Below are 22,152 nucleotides of genomic sequence, written 5' to 3' on the forward strand. Positions count from 1 at the left end.
GGCCCCTACCGGCGGCTGCGGCGCGCGAGGGGCGAGGCCGCGTCTCCCCCGCTCCTGGAGTAAGTTGTCTTTTTTATTAACTCGAGGAATTAATCCCGTTTTTAATTTAAGCCTAAAACCCAGCCGTTCGAGAGCAAAGTGCCGGCGGGTCCGGGCGCTCGGCCGGAGGCGGCGGAACCCGGGCGGCGGCCGGTCACCGCCCGCGCCGAGGCGGGTCGCCGGGACCCCCGAGCACCGGGACCCCCGAGCAGGAGGGGTTCCACGGGGCTGCTGCTGCTCCGCAGGAGGCGCCGGCGTCCCAGCCTCGGGGACCCGCTTGTTACAGCTTCACAATTGCTCTATTACGAATTTACAGCGAGCGCATCGCTGCTGTGCTGCTCTCTCCCCAAATTTTTGCTTTTAGAAAGCACGGTAAGAGCAAAAGGGTTATTCAGGAAAGTCTCAATTCTGCCAAGGGCTACCCACTCCCTCCCTCTTTTTTTTTTTTTTTTTGGAAGTCAGGGAAAATGGGAGGAATGAAGGGAAAAAAACTGAGCGTGTGGCTACATTATGGAAGTAGTATAAAGTCCTTGGGGGTATCCTGGCTTTCTGTATGTCCTCGCCCTGCTCAGTGGCTAAGCACCCTGAGAATTTCCTAATAAATGGAGGTATAGCCCCCAAATCAGTGTCTGTATCTGCATAGTTATTTGCATGTGTGTAGGCCTGTATTTATAACAATTACTCTTTTTACAGAATCCATTCACTGAGTTTTCTTTAACTAATAGAGCTAGTGGAATATTGAGTTTCCTATATTATTAGATAAACAGCATTTAAGTGCTGTTACTATAAATGCTGGGCATAACATAGCTGCAGTAATGCTGATGAACTCTGGAAAACAAAAACAATTATTTCTAATTTGTGTTGTACGCTTTCATGGGATCCCTTTGGGGTGAGGGTATTTCTGTGTAATAAGTAACTGCTAAACTTCTTTGGGTTTTTCTCTTCTAACCAATCACTTTGGTAAATATATGTAAGGCCATTGCTACATGAAAAAGTGTGTGTGTGAAGACATTGAGTTTGAACGTGTCCAGATTTACTACCTGCTGAATTTACCATTTAGTATGAGTTGGCAATAAAGATGGATGGAAAGCAATCTCTTTTCCACCTCCTGCTCTGCCAAGAACTGGGAGGTCTGTTTTCTCCGCTTTTGGGGGTGAGCGACAGAGGGGAAGAAGTAATAGCATTTTTTCATTGCTGCCCGGGTCCTTGCTGCACTTCTTAATGTCCCTTCAGTGCTGTAAGCAGACCTTTCTTTAATGACCAGTGCCTGCTACAACTTCCGTGAGCTTTCTCAAGGGGCAGAGGTATTAAATTGGCAGGAGGAGCTGTAGCAGGAACGCGCATCTCCAAGCTTGCCGGTTGCAGCCTACTTTTACCTTTTAAAACAAACAAACAAACAAACAAAATGGACAGCTGTAGAAGCAAGGACTACTTTGCCCTGAAAACTTAGACTGCTTTTCTACTTCTGAATCTGTTACCGCTACAAACTCTTGAATTTATCTTCTAGTGGTTCTTGGGTCATGATTATACTTCTTTGAATATCTCATTTTCATTTTCTGTATTTGCAGTCTTTTTCTGTAGTGAGCTCATTTTGAACCATTGCTGCTACTCTGTTGGGGTTTCCACCCTGAAAGTTTCTCTACATCAGAGGTTTGCTCAATTGTAAGTACTCTGACGTTAGCCTGAAGACTCTGAAGTCCCTTTGTAAGATAATCCTGTAACCATGGATAAGAAATGGGGTTGGAGATGCAGCTGTTAGTAGCATGGTGTATTTTTAATTGCAGTTATCAGACCTCTCCTTTTTCTCACTTATTTATAGGTACAGTTTCTCAGAAATGCTTAGTGTGGAGGAGCAGTGACTGAGAATTAGTTGGTAACTACTTGATCTGATATTTCAAAGTCTTCAAGGTTTGACAGTTAAGTCAAAGCCATTATAGGCCTTTTCATAATGGCAATAAGCTGAAAAGCTAATAATTAAAAAAAAATAGACATTTACCAATTTTTTTTTAACCTAGCATTAGATACTATCTTCTAACAGGCAGAAATGTGCATGTGTATTATTATACACACACCTTGCATCTAATTTATAGTGTTCTTTTGGTCGTGCTACCTGTGGATATACACTTTGCTTTGCTCAGTTGTATGTGGACATGTATGCAAGCACAGGAGCACAGTAGTAATAACTTTGAACTAGGCTTTTTTTTTTTTTTTTTTTTGATAAACATAATGTACTATTTTTCTTTAGTGGTCCATTGCCATCTATCTACTATCTATCTACTATCTCCTATTCTGTTGCTAAGTTTAGAAAGCTGGATAGATGTCATAGGTTCAAACAACATTAGTGCAAAATGAAAATGGCATACGAGTTCCTTTCAGCTACCTAGTTTGTGCTCACACAAGTGTCTGCAAGCTTTAGCAAATATTAAAAAATGTGCTTTTTCCACAAGTTGGAACTGTTACTTTCTACTTCTGTGTGTAAAGGTCTTGGTGGCTTCAAAATAAATAAGTTGCAAGTAGCTCTGATAAGCAACAGTTTACTCTTGTCAGGTGCAGTGTTATGGTGGTTGCTTAAATGCTGGCAAAACAGGATTTCAAGAATTATCTTAGCTCTTCTAAAATATGTGGACCTGTTTTACACTTTATATAAAATAGGGGTCTGATAGTCTACTTTAGTTAAGAACTATTATTTCTTGAGTCTGCATTCTTCCAGGGATTAGTTTATCTGTGTGAGTGTGTCACTGAAGTTAATGGGGGTTCATTCATGGGAACAGGATTGCAGGAGCTGTTCTTCAGAAAGCAAAAAATAACTGTGCCAGTGACTTCTCTGGGTGCATGCTTGTTGCTTCCCTTGCTGGAAGCTCTCAGAAGAGTGAGGGACCACTAAACAGTAAACATAAGCTTTGGGAAAGAAGTAGATAAACATGAAATAAAAATTAGGATAGGAAAAAAAACTCTGAAGCAGATCAGACAAAAGTGGGGTACCATCCTTTAAAGAAGGAGGACTGAACCAGTATCAGCTAAATGAAAGACCAACAAAAAATTAAAGTAGCAAAAAGTAGTTTTTTAACTATTGGCAAATGTAACAGCTGAAAGAGGTGTCCAGGAAATATTTTGAACTTATCTCCCAGTACTGCTTTTTCATTTGGAGAGGAAAAAGAGAACTGTAGTTTTGACTCCAAAGAAATCCTATGTGGTCCTCTTTTCTAGCGGAGTACTGGGGCATGTCCCGCTCTAGTGCCTAAATACTAATCTTAAAGAAAAAGTAACTGCAGTATGCCCTGTGCCACTGGATGTAACTGAGGTTCTGATTTGGATCTCTACAGATTACTATGGGATCATTAACCTAGTGCTTTAGTTAGCTTCAAAAGCACATTTTTGATCTTTATTTCCTGATCATCTCCTCTTTCTATGCCTTGATTTGTTGTGGAGTGTCTTTTGAGCATGTGAGGAGGACTCCTTTTGGATGAAGCTAGACTGGAAGGTGCCCTTTTGGAGTGCATCTCCTATGCTTTAACTGCTTCAGGGGCGTTTGTGGGACCAGCCTGGAGCTAGGTGGAGGTGAGCAGTGCAAAAAGTGTACATCACGGAGGCTGTGTTCTCAGCACCAGCTGTTTTGCTCTAGGCACCCGCTCCTGTTGTGCCACACATCTTGCTAATGTAGATGTAGCCTATTTTTTCCAAAAACCATTGCTTTAGAAAACAGTATTATGTAATGAAAAACAATTTTAAACTAAAACTTTTCTCCAGTAGCACAGCATTTTCTATTATAAAGATACTTCATAACTAAATAACTTTGCTTGAAATAGGTTTGCAAGGGCATATCTCAACTTTGTCTTAGTGGGGTTTCAAAACGCCAGATGAGCCTGCCCTGAAGTTCTGAGCTGATGATAGCAGTGGTGAGGCCTGGTTTATTGTTCCTCTGCTGGCTGGCTATGGACTCTTGGATGGTGACCTTTTTTGCTTGCTTTGCGTGTGCTTTTTGTGTGTGGCTCAAACTGGGCATTAATTGTGATTTCAAAATGTTACTGAACGCATGCCCCTCCTATTGGATTAGATTTGCGTGTACTCATCAGACCTCTCAACCTATGCTCCGGTGTAGGAAATCAGACTACTTCCTTGACACACCTAAGTAATTGCCTAATTTGCAGCTATCTTTAGGGAGGTACCTGTTTGTAGGTATACGCAGGTCTATGTCCAGTCTTGTAATAAGCAAAACACTGTTTTCTAAAGCTTCCTCCTTTAGTATTTGGCTAGAAAAAATAACTGTAGGGTTTTTTTGTTAAAGCATTCGGTATTAAGATCAAGCTGAATTGATGTCTGTCTAATTAAATATTTGTATTAGATATATGCAGAGAGTGAGTATCAGAAATAAGGGTGAACAGTTATAAAATAACTGGCTCTGTGAAGAATACTTCTTTCTAATTACAGTGATTAGTTTACAGAGTATTTGTAAGTCTGTATTGCCTGTGGGTGCAGGGGATTTACGGTTGGTATTAACCCCCACTAATACAGAGAGTGAGAATGCCTGTTTGAACTATTTAAGCTGAAAGACAATGTTGGCACAAGAACAAAAGGGTATGAAAATCATCCTGCATAAATTCAGTCACTATTTAGGCCAGAGATTAGGTTTCCCGCTCCTTGGACGGTAGGTTTTGAAGAAATCTTTCAGTAGGACTGGAAGGAGTTTAAGTAGTTTTATGAAAGAACTTAATAAATATATTATGATGATTGTGTGATGGGGAAGAAGCCCAAAATGCATGATGACCTCAGAGTTTCTTTGCATTCCTGTTAATTCAGAAGTGCAGTGCTTGGAACTATAGCCATTATTGTCAGTAAGTATTGCCTCATCCTCTGAAACTTACTGCTTTTTTTGGCAAGATTATTAGTAGCTGAAATCCCAAGAAATGTTTGTAAATAAGAATTCTTTTCTTCATTGTCTGTAAGACAGGTTTAGATGTGCATATGTTAGGTTCAAAAAATATAAATAGACAATGGGAAGAGAAGCCTAGAAAGTTTGCTTGTTGTCGGATGCAGCTTAAAGCAGTTGGGACATCAGCTAATGCGTGGTGGTAGGATCTGTCACCTGTGTACACAAAGTAAATTAAGTAGTTTAAAGCAGTGGGGACCACGAGGAGGAATGAGGATGGTGTGACTGTACTTGCTTTTTTCTTTTTTGTTCTTGTCATGCATGGCATGCAATGCAACTGCTTTTGGGCACGATACCCAAGCTGGTTGCCTGTAGTGGAGCGTGGGAAGGATCATCCTCATAACATCTTGTGTGACTAGTTTAATTAAAGTGCTGTAACTTGTGTTTAAGAACCTGAAGTAGCCATCGGAGGCTTTGAGGGGATCTGGAGGATGCGCTCTTTTGGTGGTGTGTCGGCGTTTTGTACCTGCTGGAGCTCTCCCATGATGCGTGATTTCACTTATAGATATGGCTTATGCTAATTATACTTAGAAGTCATGCTTCCCCTGGTAAGATAGATAGCAAGTTTTGGTTGCTGTTGAAAATGTGTTTCTTTTTTGTTTCCTTTTTTTTTGTGTGCGTCTTTGTTACTTAATTTACCAATAGCATGGCAGAACCTGGGAGATTACAGACCCATATAAACTGAGGACAGATATCCTTGGCAACTGTTAGGAGTGTTGCAGAGGAAGTATCTTTAGTTTTGTTTGATTTAAGCTTTAATCACTTGCTTCTAAAATGCTTACTTCAGTTAGTCTGGTCTGACATAGCCTTTTGGAAAACAAACAAAAACGGCTATATGAAAGCCCGTGGATGATCGTGCTATGAGAAGGGGAATTAATGTGATTATTTTCTGATTACACCCATTCCTTTTTTTACTCTGGTTTTGGCTATTTTCTGCCTTGATTCAACCTGCAAGCTGTCAGTAATGTGCTTTCAGAATTGTGCTGCTTTAAACTCTTATTAAGTAACCCACAGGAAGAATCATAACTGTGGGCTGTCTCGCTACTGTTGAACTCCCCGTCGCAGTGGCCACCTTTACGAGCAATCCTGCAAGAAGGATCGAAAGCTGAACGGACAGGGAGCGGAGGGTCGCGACGTCGGCTGTAGTGGGAGTTTTCAGCTGCCTCCGCTCCTCTGCTCGGCCTGGAGGGCTGCTGGTCTGGGGCTTTCATCATTCAACTCACCTGAAAAGCTTTGGGGAAGAAAGGAAAACATTAAATTGGACAACAGTACTGTGCCAATGGCAAGTTATGCAAACTGTAGTGGTGATGATTATAAGTTTTCTATTTTTGAGTCTTCCATTCAGTGAGTCACTTTATTAGATGTGTTCATTTAAAATGGAATGTGAAGCACCCAGATTCCATGGTAATGGCCTCATAAAGCACTTAAATATACAGCATAACAGATTGGATTACTTCTCTTAATTTAACAGGTTTTGCGTCTCATACACCATGTCTGATGGCAGCATACAGGGCGTCACACACTTATTGCTAAGCTTTACAGTTTGTATCCATCTGTCTCTTCATTTTTGCTAAAGTAGTCGTCTTTCTTTGATCTCTAACTTGTGAGATTGCGTCTGAATTTTTCTTCGTTCCCCCTCCCCTCCTCGCTTCCTCTCCTTCTTCTCCCAACTTTGGCTATGCACTTCTGAGATCCAGCCCAATATCTTAAAAATAAGAAAAGTACTTGGGTACAGAAATACTGACTATTGCAACACTTATTTCCAGTCACCTCGCCACCCTGAGCGAGAGTAGGAGCTTGCATAGATACTGTGTGTTGTCTCGGGCTGCACGGAGTTGGATGCTTCAAAATAAGATCCCCAAAACCAGGCATGCTCTCTTGACACTATCTGGGCTGTGCCCTGTGGGAAATCATGAAGACAAGTCATTTCTAGGGTTTATATCGCCCTATGGAGAACTGCAGGGAGGCAAACTTTTTCATATGGGGTTTAGCATTCAGAAACATCTACTGAAGGTGGGTGTTGAAATCGCTTCTTCAAGAAAAACAGAATGGAAGCTGCACTCTGTTTTTTCTAAATATGGAGGAGAAAGTGAAGTGAAAGAACTTTGTCTCTAATAGATAAATAGTAAGTGGAGCACTTGGCCGTGATGTAGAAGATTCAGAGTCCGTGTCCAAGGTTCGGACGCGCAGAGCTCGCTGGGGCTGGATCTTGCGTCGCTAGCCCCGTGCTCTGGAGTGGGAGCCGCAGAGGGAAGCGATTGCCGCGTGGGGAAAGCATGCTTGTTCGGATCAAGGTCAGCGCGACTCTGGGTTACCGGTTGGGAAGTGCAAGGCAGAAGGGACTGGCGCCTCGTGTGGAGGCAGTTTGTGTAAACTTCTTTAATTTTGGAAATTGAAAGTTAAAAGCATGAATTCATCCTGATGATGAATCTCTTGTGTAATTTCCATTCCGTGTAGACGAGCTCTCTCTTTCCCCATGGGGTTTCCTTTGAAGTTTAAAGCATGTTTCTTATCACAGACCTCTTAGTAGCCAGAAGTTTGAACTGCTGTCCTGTGACTATTGATATCCAGCTGGCTCTCTGAGAAACGTTTCCTGTGGGTTACTTAACTCTTTTGGACAGATCATGCCGTATGCAATACACACTCTTAGTGGTATGCCACTTGCTGCTCCCGCGACAGCAAGGAGCTCCCTGCTCCCGTTTGAGCTCGTTCCCAAGCCTGTCAGGGACTTCAGTCGACTCGATTCGAGGGCATAGGTCTAAGGTGTGCCATTAATAGCCTGTTCTGAAACAAAGGCTACAGCTTACTGAAAACCTGGTGATTTCCGGTGTGTAGTGTTTGAATGTTCTAAGTGCAGCTTGACGCTGGTTGAGCCGTTTTTAAAAATTACTCAAAATATTTGCATTATGGAGAGATAACATGTCTTACTGCATTACTTCTGGTGCTGTTTGCTATTATAATTTCTATTAATATAAAATTCTATTGTATTTCCATCATTTCCAAGTAATTGATCCCAAGCTTGGCAGAGTATCAAGTCTTATTCTATAACTTGCAACAGGTTTTTTTTTTTTTTGGTTTTTTTTTTTAGTCTAATCTCTCTTTGTGCACATAGTGCTCCATGAACAATCTTCCGTTGTAACTATGCGGACTACATTCTTTCTCATTTCAGCAGCTTTGCAAAACTGTCATCTTCTGTTCTCTGGTTTATCCTGTTCTGTGCTCACAGTAGCCTTCAGCAGCTATTCTGGGACATAACTTGAGGAAGAAATTGGAAGTATTTCTTTCATAGTACACATGCAAAGAACTTTTAATTTTTTTTTTTTTTGGTTGTGTCTGGGCTGGGGTGCACTCATGCCTCGGCCGTGTCCTGACTTGGCAGTGTTTAAGCTGTCGTCCTGTCCAGAGGAGACACTTGCATGCCATTTTCCACATGCATTGTGGTTTCTTTTGAACAGAAACCTGGGCATTTGGGGGGGGAGGAAAGTTGCGGTATGCTCTAATGGGCCCGCACTCTGGGAAACCTGCGGATAGAGCCTTGGAGCGGAGCACAACATCCTGCCACGTGGATACAGTGTCCCCATCAGCTGTGTGTCTCCAGCTGACTTATCTGGAGTACCAGCTAATACCCCTAGTTCAATTCAGCCTAATCCCAATACATCTACTGGTAATTCACAAACACGGCCTAATGGGTTCACAGGATGAAGCTGTGACATTTTGGGTTAAAAAGCATTGTTTGTAGGTTTGAATGCCTGTCTAGCTTTACATTGGAGTGGCTCGTGTTAAGCTGTATTTTCCTTTCTGTCTCTTGAATAAGCTTTTCTCACCGATGATGAACAAGATTTATGTGGCAATTTGAACAGCTGGTCTCCTGGGAGTGTTCTTTTCTCTGAAGAATTGCATATAATCTGGCTATCAGCTCCGCGAGTAGAGCTAATGATACAAAGTAGAGCTAATAATACAAGTACCACACTGTCAGGCGAGTAGAGGATGGGCCTTTATTGGCTGCTTACTGTTGGGACTAAAACTCTGGCTGTACGAGGGACGCTAAGCATGCAAGTTTCTTAAAGTTGTTATCTTGCGTAATGAAATTATTGTGGCAAAGTTATTCGTAGTGGCATATCTAATTTCATTTTGATGTGCCTAGGATAGCTGTATCTGCAGCAAGAATGGTATAATATACCAACACTGGAATAATGGTCAAACATGCCCTATGCAGATACAGCACCGTGCTTCACTGTTGCAGGACATGAACCTGGCTGTTTGCAGCGCTGAGTTGCTGTAACCAGCTTGCGTTAGCAGGAAGGCTTGTCATAGCTCCCTGCATGCCCTATGCACGCTGAAAAATAGGGCTTGTTTGTGGGAGGGAGCTATGGAGCAATCTGATCACGCTGTAACAGTGCTTGGGCAACCGGATTTATGCTCTAAGAGCGGTAAACTTGGACAGCAGAAGTGGATACCGCTGCAGTCTGATCCTCCTCCGAGACCGGTGCCTTTGCTGCTTTTGAGCAGCTTCCGAACCGCAGCGCTTCCCATCCTGGTCTGCAGGTAAACGCAAGCCGCTGGTGGTGAGCGGGTTGCCCCGTTATCCGCACCCAGCACATACTGCCATGGGCACGAGCGCCGGCTCCGGAGGGAAACGAGCGGCCGGCAGGCAGCAGCCGGTGCGGCTCCCCAAGGCCGACCTTCCCGCGGCTGCGCGTCGGCCTCCTCGGGGATCGGTGGAGCGCCGCGGGCTTCTGCCCGTGCCGCTTTACGCGCACTGGTGTCTGCAGGGTAACGAGTCTCGTTAGTGGAAGCCCGAAGGTGGAAGAGGTTAGTAGGTTGAAAGATCATGGTATGATAGACGGCGTTCTGGAGATTGTACGTGTCTCATCCCAAATTGTCAAGAAACCAGTTCTGGGTAGGAGCTTTCACTTGAATTTGATAATCCTCTAACTTCTGAAGTCCGGCTGTCCTTTATTAATACATACAGAGGAATGTTTACTGCAAGTAACTGGCAGTGGGCTTTGTAGGGCTCCTAACAGATTTTGTGTAGAAAACTGTTAAATAAAAGCTGTTTGCCTCTATAGGTGTGGAGTCAGCTGTATTGTGTTAGAGCTGGTGGCAGAGATGCTCCAAAGCTTTTTGGATCAAAGCATGTATCGTGCTTTTTACGAAACCAATACTACTGCCTGGGAAAGCGAGTGTTTGTTTTTTAGTTAATGAATGAATGAGAAGTTATGGTATTATAAGAACAGGTTGCCTGTCGGTACAAGTGATATGCCGCTGTAGGGTTATTTTGAAATACGCCCTGTAAAGCCAAAGCTAGGTAAGTTAGCATCTGAGGTTGCTGCTACCTGATAGGAGGCCCGAGGGAAGTGGCATGGGTCAGCTTCTGCAACCGAAACGTCGGGAAGGATGGACAGCGGGAGACTTCGGGTCAGTGCCTGCTGCTTGCAGATGCAGCAAAGGAGATGGAAACAGATTAGATGTAGCCCTCTTTGGACAGGAACAGGTGTAATATTAGTTATTATCTTATTCTCTGGCACTGGCCCAATCACAACTTTTTTTTTAATTCTTAGCTAGAGCATGCTCATGTGAACGGTAACAGGTATCATCTGAGGAATAGCATCCCTCCCAGTTTGTTGGGAGAACAGCCCTAGGCCATTCAGGCAACTCGTAAGTCTAGTGAGTGTACAGCTTATTTTGTGCGTGTGTGTCTTAAGTTCATGCAGCATTGTTATGCACAACTTAAAATATCTGCTGAACAACTCTTTGAATTTGTACTTTATTTTCTTCATATATGCAATGATGTTTGTGTGATTCATAAGGAGAAAAGCTTTAGATCTAGGCTGATGCACCAAGATTTGTTTAACCCATAACTAAAGATGCGTAAAGGTCAGCTGAATAAAAGACTTAGCTACACTATTTCTTCAATTTTAAAATCCTGGATTTTTTTTCAAAAGTATTGAGAAAATGTATGTTAAAATGGTTTATTAAAGCATACAGTCCTAAGATCATGGCTTCCTCATTTTAAGAACAAAACTAAAATGAATTTCAAAGTTGTCTTGGAAACTGGATTCTTAAAGTGAACTAGTGTAGGAAGCAATCATTGAGATTTTTAGTCAGTTGTATACTGAGCTTGTATCCCTTATGCTGCGCTATCTTCAGTCCTACTGAATGAAAATATAATGGTGTAACTCTGATATGTGCCCTGTCTTCAAAATGAAGTTTCAACAAATAATGCATTTGCTTATTATATATAATGACCTTTTCCAATGAGTCCTAGCTTCTGAGTACAGTTAAAAACAAGTGTTGCTTGTTTTTAAAGCTGAGTTTAACTCCAGAATAACCTTGATTCAACTGTACCCAGAGATATAACGTATGTACTGGAAGAGAAGTATTTTAGTAAGGCCATGTATGAGCCATTCTTTTGACTCTAATAATTAAAAATGTTCAGGTCTCCTTGCCTGATCTCAATTTTTCTTTTCCATTTATTGCAATGTTGACTTAAAACATGTGTTTGTCTGACACATTCTGTTTTACCTCCTCTGTTTTCAAACTGTTAAAACACATATGACGTGTTCTTCATGGGCTCTGGGTTGATTCCCTGACCATGCGAAGATCCACTGTGGGTTTCAGCGCGGCGTTTTTCTACTCATGGGAGCTGTATGTCAGACTGCTTTCCTGGTCCTGGTGTACGGGTGAGGTGATGGCTTGGTGTGTCCCCCAAGCTGAAGGGGGTGAGCCGGGAGCCGGGCTATAAGCAGCTGTGCTTTCTGTTGCTCTCTTCTTTAGGCTGCCGGTCTCCAGACTTGTGTTCAATCCTGTAAATTGGAGAGTGCTTTTTTGTTCAGGGGGAGGTGCGGGCACTCAGGAGCACGCTGGACTGCCGTTGCCATCTGATATCAGCTGCTGAGCTATATTCTCAATTAGCTTGCTAATGAACTATTGAGGAGTTCAGTTGAATTGGAACAAGCAGGGACTCGTGTTCGAGATCACCCTTTGTCGCTGAACTTGATAAAGACGTTGCCGGGATATGCTTCCAGGTGTTTTCTTGAAGGCCAGTAGTTTTTCAGATATGTGGTCTGACTTGTTGGAAGATGCTAATTTGCTCTTTTTAATTCACTTGGATTCTAGAGCATACTGTGTTCCCAGAACAAGCATTTACAAGCTAGAGTTTCATAGTCTTATTTGAAGTGATTTCATTCCTGCTGCGTAAGGTGCAGGAAACTGCTTGAAGATTGCCGCTAGTCTGCAGTCGGAAGGCTTAGCTATTACTCCCAGTGATTTGAAGAAAACTTATGGTAGAAATAGATGGTATGCAGAGTGCTTGGATAATGTGCATGTACTCGCCACCACCATATGTTTTGTGCAGCTAGAGACGGTGTATGCACTGAGGTGGAATTGTCTTATTTCCTAGGGGATTATAAAAGCGTGGTGATGGCAGCGTAAGCTTTCCAGCTGCATGCTTTAATTTTGTGAAGTTTTGAACTTTATCTTGCGTTGCGCCTTCACGTGTATCCCTAGCTATTTCTGGATACGCGGAGGCGATCCTGCAGAAGCTGTCCCTACGAACGGATGGGGGCTGTAGGGTGGCAGGTTTTGTTTGGGCACGGTGGTGCATGGCCGGGCCTGGCACCGGGCTGCCGCGGGCAGGACACCTGCAGGGGCTGCGAGCTCCGCGGCCTCTCCTCGGCACGCCTGCCGTTCCCGCTTCCAGAGCCGGCTGCCAGCTTCTGAGGCCGGCCTTCCGCTTTCCTTTTCCCCTCCTCCTTCTGGCCTTTCCCTTTTACTCCTCCCTGTTGTGATATAAAGTAAAGATGAAGTAGGTCCTTTCTGAGACTGAACTACAAAGTAAATGGAAAACATGATAGTCTGCATGCATCAAGACGGCTCTCACTGCCGATAGGAACCTTTAAAAGCAAACCTGCTGCTCATTAGTACATGCTACTGTTCAGAAAAACCTTTATCAAGCTACAGGTCTCGGAAAGCTTTCGCATACAGTAACTGTGGTGGGTGTCTTCTGATTTCTTTGTTTTGTTTTTTTGTTTTTTTTTCCTTCATTGAATGTGCTGCAAACAAAGCACACGTAATTTGTAAGTCTTACTGGCAGGATTTTTTTTTTTTTTTTTTTTTTTTAATATTTGATAATGCAATGACCTCTACATGTCCCAAAACTTTACAGTAACAACTCGGTTGGTATTTTTTTGAGCCTTGAAACACACATGAAGCATAAGACCAGTTTAAAATCCTTGTATGGTTCCTCGATGACTAAAATCAGGTTGACTGAGTTAAGAATGATACTATCTGAAAATGAAGTATTCTGATTTGGCTTGTGTTTTACATGTTTGTCTTTTTTTAAGTTATGCTAGCTGAAAGAACTAACAGGAAAAAAGGGTCAAGTATGTACAGACGCATAGTAATGTACAGTGTTTCATGTTTAATCGCATTTACGAGACCAAAGAAATAACTCTTCAGTTGTAACTCAAGTTTACTTTTGGCAGCATATAGCTTTTTTGTTAAGAATTGCAGTACTACTTTACAATCTGATCTGATTTATTTAATGTAAAATCCGCAGTAGTCTCAGAAGGAGGATGCTAAGCTCACCCGGCCTGCCGCTGAGAGCGGGGCACGGTGACGTGACGGAGCTTCTCGGGGCTGGGTGGCCGCCTCTCGAGAGCAGCGTGCCGGTCTCTGCTCGGGGAGGAGACGGAAAGGCCGAGTGTTCTCGCAAGGCTTTGGGAAGGCGTCAGCTCCCGGTCCCTGCTGGGACCCTGCTCGGAGGGACGCGGTGCCGTGCTGTGCGTGGGGACAGCACAGCGCTAGTGTGGCGGATCGTGGCACCCTGGCCCAGAGGGGCAGCAGGTCCCGCTGGGCACAGAGCCCTGGGATCAGGGAGCAGCTGCCTCTCCAGACCCTGCAGCTCCCGGCCCTGAGCCAGCCCTGCTGCATTGCAAATCTGCTGCCGTCCCGGCTTTGGCACGGCGCTGCATGTGTTGCCGACTCTGCCTCAAGCCTTAAGTATGCTAGATCTCTTGTCTGGAGTCTGCTTTGCGAATCTGGGCCGTGGACAAAGATGTCTTCATAACCTAAGAACTTGGAGCGCTGACTGAAGTCATTCAAACTTGATGCCTGTTATTCCTGACGCGGCCTGAGCTGCCCCGGTGCTGGGAGGATGGATTAGGTTAGGCCTGCTTAAGATTCAGGTCAGTTCCGTGCAAATTTCTCATTCAACATCCAGACACTGGGTCTTTTAAGAATTTGCCTGACCCACATAAGGCTAGTCTGATACCTCTGGAGCTAGATAAAGTTCTGCACTGACTTCAAGCCACCTGGTCTTATCCACTGTCTTTGCTGCTGCTTCTCTCTGAAGCACCCATTTCCTAACTGTCAGTGCATCGCTGCTGTGCCATTCCTAGGTAGGACAAGCTTCGCTTGTGAGTAGCGGGACCATAGTTCTTGGGTTGAAAGCAGGGTAGAGGGCTGTTGAGAAAATGTGGTTGTAGAAATTGCTTAATGGGATGGGAGGGTGACTAAAGGTGATCTTGTCAGGCAGATCTGCTGTTCTGTTGCAACAGGGATTTAGTGACCCTCTGACTGATGACAAGGTGTTCTTGTTCTGCTTTTGCCACAGTACTGTAAGCACTTGTCACAACATCATCATTAGTTTCTGCAAGCGCTTGATTCTACATTGTCTAGACTCTAGCATGGTGAAACTGCCTATTAATTTTTATCTTCTTTTCTTACAGTAAAAAATGGCATTTCGGAAGGCAGTAAAAGGAACTGTTCTCATTGGAGGAGGTGCCATAGCAACAGTTTTTGGCCTCTCTCAATTTTCTCAGTATAGAAACAAACACGTAAGTATTAATTACGATTTCTGATTAAAATATGAAACTTAAAATCTGTTTGAGCGTATGTTAGGCTTATACAAATAGTTTTGTTTGGAAAGGAATGCCAAGAGCCTCTCAGCTTGATTTGGTAGGTGCAAATCTAGAGGACAGCATTAAATGATGTTTCACTACTGTAGGTCTTAAAGCAGTAGGAAAGTATGATTCTTGTAAATCATATTTAACGTTTTTACTTTAAAAAAATGACCTTTGTATAATACTAGAACTTCTGCTTAGTCGCAGGAGGAGTGGAATGTGTTAACTGAAGTATAAACAGTAAAATAGAGTTTGAGCAGTGTTTTCGAACTTAAAAGCTTGAAGTAAAACCACTAACGCTACATCTGAAAATCTCAGCTTCAAAACAGTAATTGGTGCAGCTCTCTTTATGTTTGAAAAAACTGAAAACTGATTTAGGATGGGATCTCTCCCCAGTGAAGCTAGTGGAAAGGCTCCTGTTTCGGGTGGGCATTGGTCTCTGCTTGGATGGGTACACTCTGGACACAATTCAGTGGTGTCTAGAGTGCCTGTAATTAGGGCACATTGACAAAATAAAATCACAGAGAGGTAAAGGGTGATGCTAAAAACACTGTTGAAGTAAAATAGTGACGGCAGAAAGAGATGCAGTAGATTCTGGTTTCAGTCTGTGGATTGATTTGTACTGTCATAGGAAATAAATTCCCTTTGCATGGCTGCTCCTCCTAGTAGAATCAGAATAGGCTTCTTTGCCCCCACCCATTTTTTCAGTGCAGAAGCTAAGGGAAAAGGAGTAAAAGGAACATGAGTGTTATGGATTGGTTTCAGGCAGAGCTGGTGTTGATCAACAGCTACTGTCTTTGAGCAAATGTATACCCATTATGTTTGTACAGTTGTGCTGTGCTTTAGAGCTGTAAAACAATTCTGTCTGGGCTGAATAGCTGTGCGTATAGGAACATGTTTTCTGATGTTAAGTTATATGTAAGTTCTGAGGTTGGCACCTCACCTTTGGCAAAAAGTATTTGGAATCAATGTTCCATGAGCTGTTCAGTTAAGGTAGGTGGTGTAGTGAGAGCTCTGATCCTACTTTCTTCAATTTGGGTTTGGAAATAGAGCTTAATCCCTCAGAGGCCACCTCCTTCTTCCTTTGAGATGATATCAGTTTCAGTAGCTGGGTGAGCAGGTGCTAATTTTGGGTGGTGTTTGCTGTTTCTCACTTTAGAAATATAGTCAGCTCTTTATCCTGTTATTCTACGAACTGCTTAGTTAACATACGTTTACTATATGCTGCTGTTCAGACTGGGCAAACTTAAAATAGGAATGAAAGTGGATCTTGCCATTTTAGTTCAAGAAAAATGGAGTGATGGGAGACAGTTTTCACTTAGCTCCAGAAAGGTGAAGGTGTGTATTATTGCTCTCAATAAATGATAATCCGAAACTTCTGGATGTTTCATGTGGAGGAGGAGTAGCAGCTGAGATAGTGGTAAAGCAAATGAGATGACTCATTCCTGGGGAACCTAGCCGGAAAGTAGATAAGCCAGGATCCTTGTAGCTTCAGATATACTGTTGCAGAAAATAAAATCTAGCATTTTAAGTGAGCTTCCCATTCAGCTGCCTGTCTTACACCTAGCTGATATTACTGCCTCTAACTCTCTCTGGAATCTTCATCACAAGATTTTACAGTCTGGCCTCATTACTGTCAAAATGGTAACTTCAAAGTTTAGAACCTTAAATAATAAGTGAAGGAGTTAGAAGGGAAAACAGATCTGGATGATAAGTGTCCTCATAACTAACTTGTTATATATGTAGTATTCCAGAATTTGGAAATTCCCCATTTTCTGCCATTATTGGATTGTCATTATGAATTTCCTGAGCAAGATTAAAAATTTGAGGATTTGACCATAATGTCCAAATGAAATACCGATTGTCCCCTGATTTCTGAACCTATTGTAATGTGTAGAATCAGTTTACAAAGGATCTGTGAAAATTTCCAGCATATGTATAAGCAAATGGATCTGTCAAGTGAACAGCATGTTGTTTTCATGTTGTACTAACTTGCACATTTCCCATGTGATGTCCCTTAAAGCTGCTGCCTTAAACACCTAATATAGGGCAGCAGGTGGAACATAACTGGAGGGATTGACACAAAGGGGGACAGTCCATTTGTAGTGTTGACATATCTAAGCTGGGGGCCTGTCCCCCAGCCCAAGTGTCCTCTTTTTAATAATGCCTGCCAATCAAATACATGCTGGGGCAAAGATCTTGCCTTCCGGAGCCAGGGAAGGATGTTGCCCCAAGACGTGTGCTAATTGGCTGCTCATTGTAGGAAATCCGTGGTTATTTCGAGAACAGGATCCATCATATAAGGCAGGAAGATAATTCAAGTAAACTAGCGCGCTCACTTTTTTTTCCCCCCATGTTCTGAAGTATTTGCTCCCTCGCTCTGACTCTGGATGTCTGTGCTATGGTTAGCATCCTGCAACTTGGGGCACCCTGTTACAGAGAATCTAAACTTCTGCAGCAGTTAGCCTCAATTTTATTAAAGACATCGTTTGGTTAATAGTCTTAAACACACAGTATAGCTGACCTATTTTACTTTGCTTCCTGTGTTCACTCAGCAGGCGTTAGATGTGTCTGTGAAACACTCGGCTGTCCTGGGTAATTCCAAGGGAAAAGCTAAAGGTTTTTTTATTTTTTTAATTTATTTTATGTACACACACACACATTATATATGCTGACATTTTGGAGCATACTTTTGCAACAGCAATTGAGGTAATATAACCAAAGAATATGTATCCATGTATACATATGTGGGCATAAAGCAGCTTAGTAAATTGCCCTTATTGTGTGTTGTTTTTTGATACACATGGTTCCTGCTGCAAAAAGGGAGGATGGAACATGTGTTGAAATGACAGAACTCTAGTTGAAATGAATTCATAAGCTGATAGGTGAATGTTGCACTTGTGTCCTGTATAGCAACCTGATCACTGGGATATTTACTGAATTAGTAAGGTGGATTCACTTAATAGCATGCTGTAAGGGAACAAGCAGAAGTGACACGAATTCAAGCAACATCTCTTTCCATAAACACGCAGCAGTTGTTTTTTCATATTGAATAACTATTAGCCTTAAGGAAGTTGGCTGAGCATTCTGTACAGCCTTACTGGCTTGTGCTGCTGAGGGCAAATGGCTAGATTAAAAACAAAAATCTTTCTTCAGAGAAAGGGAAGCATTTGGGGGACTCCTTACAGCTGGTAGTGCAAACATCTGAAGCAACTAGTCCCTTCTGAACTACTTTCAGATAAATGTAATTCTCTTTCTCTCTCTGTTGTTGTTGTTATTGAATAAAGATGATGAATTTGACTTTGCAAACCTACCTGGAGAGTAACGCTAGCCAAATTAACAAAAATGCTTGCTTATGGATTACTAAATCACTTTATAACTTCATGATTGAATTCAAACCACCAAACTAAATTTCTTCTTGCTAAGAGTGTAATCAAAGCCATTCGAAGAACTCTTGCCTGAGAAATTGTAGATATAAACAGCAATTGCTTATTTCAGTAAACATATGTGTTCACTGCCAAACTAATCACATTATTGCAGATGGGATCCTGGTATGCAGCTCTTCAGTCTCACATTTAATTGACAGCAAGATGAATCATATCTGTATCAATTCCTAGTGTACTAATCACTGTGCTTATATATCAATCGCTAGTGTGCTAATATCTGCTCTTGCTATACCGGCGGCTATGCACTTGGGACTCTGATCTGTGTTTTACTATGAACCATTTGTTGTAGATAATGTTTAAAAGTAAAATAAAATAAAAAAAGTTAAACCAACTGATGTTAGTATTTCTTCAGCTCTGAATTTTGTTTTTTCTGGTATTTTCATATTCTTCTGAAGTTAAATTTAATTCTTTGAAATTAGTTTATTTCTTTCGCTGAAGAAAGTGTGTTTGGAAGTTTAATGCAAAACTAATTTTTGAGGTGAGATATATGTTAAAAAAAAGTTTAAAAAAGCTGAATGTACCCAGCTCAATTTGAATATACTTGTAGCTTGGTCTTGCATATGTTTTGGTTGATCAGTCTTTCAAATTTCATTCTTGTTCCTATTATCTGGTAGTTAGGGAAACTAGGAAATTAGAATCAGTTGTTGTCTGTTTATATTCTCTGTAATTATACAACACTAAAAAGCGTGCTTAATGCAACAAATTGCTGAAGAAAAAACGGCGAGAGTAGGAAGCGGAACAGCAACACTTGCTGTGGTCTTGCCTGTGCAGCTGAGAAAGCTGTGTGTTGTCAGCGTTGGGGTATTCAAGGGAACCCCCCGTTTCATGCCCTGTTTTTCCTCCCTGCCTTTTGGGAGGAAACTGTGGCCCAGGGCGAGCGCGGGATGCTCCTTCCCGCAGCCGCGGCGCCCCTCTACCGGAGCGCAGGGGCAGCAGAAGCGCGCGTGCAGCCGAGGAGGAAGGAGCAGAAAGAAACGTTACCGAATTCTCGGCTTCTTCCTCCTTTCCTGTGCGGTTCCACAAGAAAACGCTTTCTGGAGCTGCATTGGAGGGGAGCGCCCAGGGAGACAGGAACGCTCCTGCTCTGCCGGAGACAAGGAGGCTGGGGAAGGAGTGGGGGCCAGAGACAGGACTTGGTGGAAATGTGAGGCATTCATTGATCGGAGGAGTTATGTAAAGTTGCATTTATTCGAAGTGCCAAGATTTTACACCTCATTTGGTGAACATTGCCAGCCTCCACATATTAATATGCAAACGTATCAGAGCAGGTAGAGAATTAAGTTTTGAGGTTAATCAAGATTCATCTGTAGTTTTCGTTTTGACTTAGCCTTGTGCGTGTTGCACAACTCCTTGAACTCCTGGGTTGGCAGCACATATGCCTCTACTTGAGGATTGCAGTGGGTTTAAACAATTTTTACATTGAGAATTAGTAAAAACGCTTCAGTCGTAATACTGCTGAAGAATGAGCTAATAATTTTGAGTGAAATTACTTAGGATGTATAAACCACCAAAGCTGAGCTTAGGCTTCCTGTGCGTGGCCGTATTGGCTGTTGATTTACAGTGGACGTGTTGCAAGAATCGCTCTTACCCGTAGCCCCCAAGGGCTGGTTTCACAGCTCTTTGTGGCAACCGGCGAGTAACTGGCAGGGGAAAAGCCGCCCTGGTTGGGCGGATACCTCAAGGAAACCTATTCAGCCGCAGATGCGAGCAGATGGCTTGCAAGCAGCTGAGTTACCTTTTGTCAGTCAAGCTATTTTAAATGTAGCAGGTGTACGTTCCTTTTGCATTGCCAATGCCAGGAAAAGTGGTTTGAGTTCTTGCAACCTGAAGGTGGCTTGTGTTAACACATAGCTTTCCATAACTGCAGTGGTCTAGAAGCAAGTATTTGGGAAACTCAGCATGCCAGCGAGCAGCGCTAAAGCACAGAGGCAGGGTAAGCAGTGTTGTGCTTGCTTGGTCATGTCGTGGGACTGCGCTTAGAAGGTCTTTCGATAGCATTGTAACTCGCGCTTAACAGTGCAAGAGGCAATAAAGCTATTTCTGTAGCTGAACAGCTCATCTAATTCAGTTTATCCAAAGAAAGCTTGGAAATTAAAACTTAAATGATAGAAGTTCCTTGCCAGTGTCAACTACTGCGGATTGTAAGCTGTAGATGGAAGGAGCCTAGACAAATAGCAAATTGTTCTAGAGGATTGTAAGAAGGTAGTATTTTATCACTTGAATTTGTATTAGTTTACTTTTTCCCTTTCCAGGAGATCTGGGCAGAAGCTATTTTACATCAGTTGAATTACCCTTTGGACAAAAGACTGGATTATGCTTAGGCCTTAGAGGCTACAAGGTTTAAACAACTTCTCTTTCTTGGGTGGAAAGTGTTTGTTTATAACTGTTGTTAAACTCTCTGACAATATTCAGTCTTAACTTCCATTTTGATTCATTTTTGGATTGCCTTCATCAGTTCTTCTGTCCTTGGTCTCCCAGTCTAAGTAGTGTAGACACTTGCTTGTTTTCACACAATATTTCAAATCAGTACTGGTTTATTTTATTTTATTTTTTAAGTGCTAGGTACTAGTAAAAAAGCACTCCTCTCAACCAAGCAAAACTCAGAGCATCGTAACTTTTTCAGAAGTAACTGTTAATTAACTCAAGCCATGCTCTCAAGGTCACGTGAAGTCTGCTTCAGAGCTGGGGATGCGACATGGCTCTCTAGCTCACTGGCAAGCACCTTAACTATCTTCCTTAAAGTCAAATGTCCAGGCTTACGAATTACATACGCAGGTGTTTTGTCTTCCAGATACACTTGTATACAAGCAATTGCTGTGTGGGCAAGATAGGTCCTTTGCATCTTGGAAAAAAGAGTTAAGCAAAGTTCACTGTCCAGGTCTGTGCAGAATGAAAGGCAAAGGTGAATGAGAATTTGAGGAAAAGAGAAGGAGCTGGAGCAAAAAGCAGAGAGAAAGCAAACATGCCTCTGTGGTTTTGCATCTTATCGAACTGTCTAAATAATTATGATACCTGGCTATAGCCCATTGTACATGCTATTGGTAAAATAACCGTCGGAGGTGCATTAGAACCCACAACGATAGCTCTCGTAACACAGATTATGGAGTATACGATTGGTAGTAGGGTTTGGGGATTCCTGCGAATGTGAAGGTTTTCAGGAGTGTTTTAAATTGATGTTGACTGACAAGAACCTTCAGAAAGTAGTGAAAACCTTAAAACTTAAAGCCATGGTCCACGTTGGTTGCCTAAGCCAGCACATCAGCCTTTCTCCCTAGCATCGCTAAACTGAGAGCAGGGGTGGCTCACGGAGCATCGGGCAGCGTGCTAGAGACAGCTATGTTCTCAAAGCCTTCAAGTAACATCTGAACTTGTCTGGAAATTGCCATATCGTTACGTTTTGTCGCTTTAAAGAAAAATTATATTTTAGCACAGTGTATGATATAAATTGCTTTGCTTATAAGATTTTTAAAAAGGGGTTGGAAATAATGTTTTGGAGTGTTTTCTTTGGTGTTTTTAGAATACTATCTTTGACTGCAAGCCATACAGTCTTATGAACCTGATCAGGTTTGAGCTTAGATTAATGCCATTGTACAAGTAATCAATTTAAAATATAAAACATACATTAATATTATGCTTAATCTTTGAAACAAAATAAGCCCTTTGGATTTTTGGTAAAGAGTTGAAAGCCTGACAAATTATGTGTATGTTTATTAAAATACTTCCCAAGCATCCTGTAGCATTCTACATAAACTATTTCTAAAAGTAATTATTACAGGTAATAGCTCTGTGTACAGTATTATATTGAATTATACAAGGTGAAGTAAGTGTGTGCTAA

The 22,152-nt window shown here is 42.3% G+C and overlaps 1 protein-coding gene across 5 annotated transcripts in view; it reads left to right on the forward strand.

Annotated features, from left to right (window-relative positions):
- GPD2 (glycerol-3-phosphate dehydrogenase 2) overlaps positions 1-22,152 on the forward strand; it is a 96,444-nt gene continuing 74,292 nt past the window's right edge. For 4 of the 5 annotated variants that reach the window (XM_026058272.1, XM_026058271.1, XM_026058273.1 and 1 more), the window contains exons 1-3: positions 1-59; positions 1,608-1,701; positions 14,698-14,805. In XM_026058272.1, the coding sequence (XP_025914057.1) occupies positions 14,704-14,805 (102 nt within the window). In that variant the 5' untranslated portion in view covers positions 1-59; positions 1,608-1,701; positions 14,698-14,703. The remainder of the gene's footprint in view (positions 60-1,607; positions 1,702-14,697; positions 14,806-22,152) is intronic. The other variant, XM_026058270.1, reaches the window with a different exon arrangement.

The sequence above is a fragment of the Apteryx rowi genome, unplaced genomic scaffold (assembly GCF_003343035.1).
Source record: "Apteryx rowi isolate R43461 unplaced genomic scaffold, aptRow1 scaffold_145, whole genome shotgun sequence".
NCBI lineage: Eukaryota > Metazoa > Chordata > Aves > Apterygiformes > Apterygidae > Apteryx > Apteryx rowi.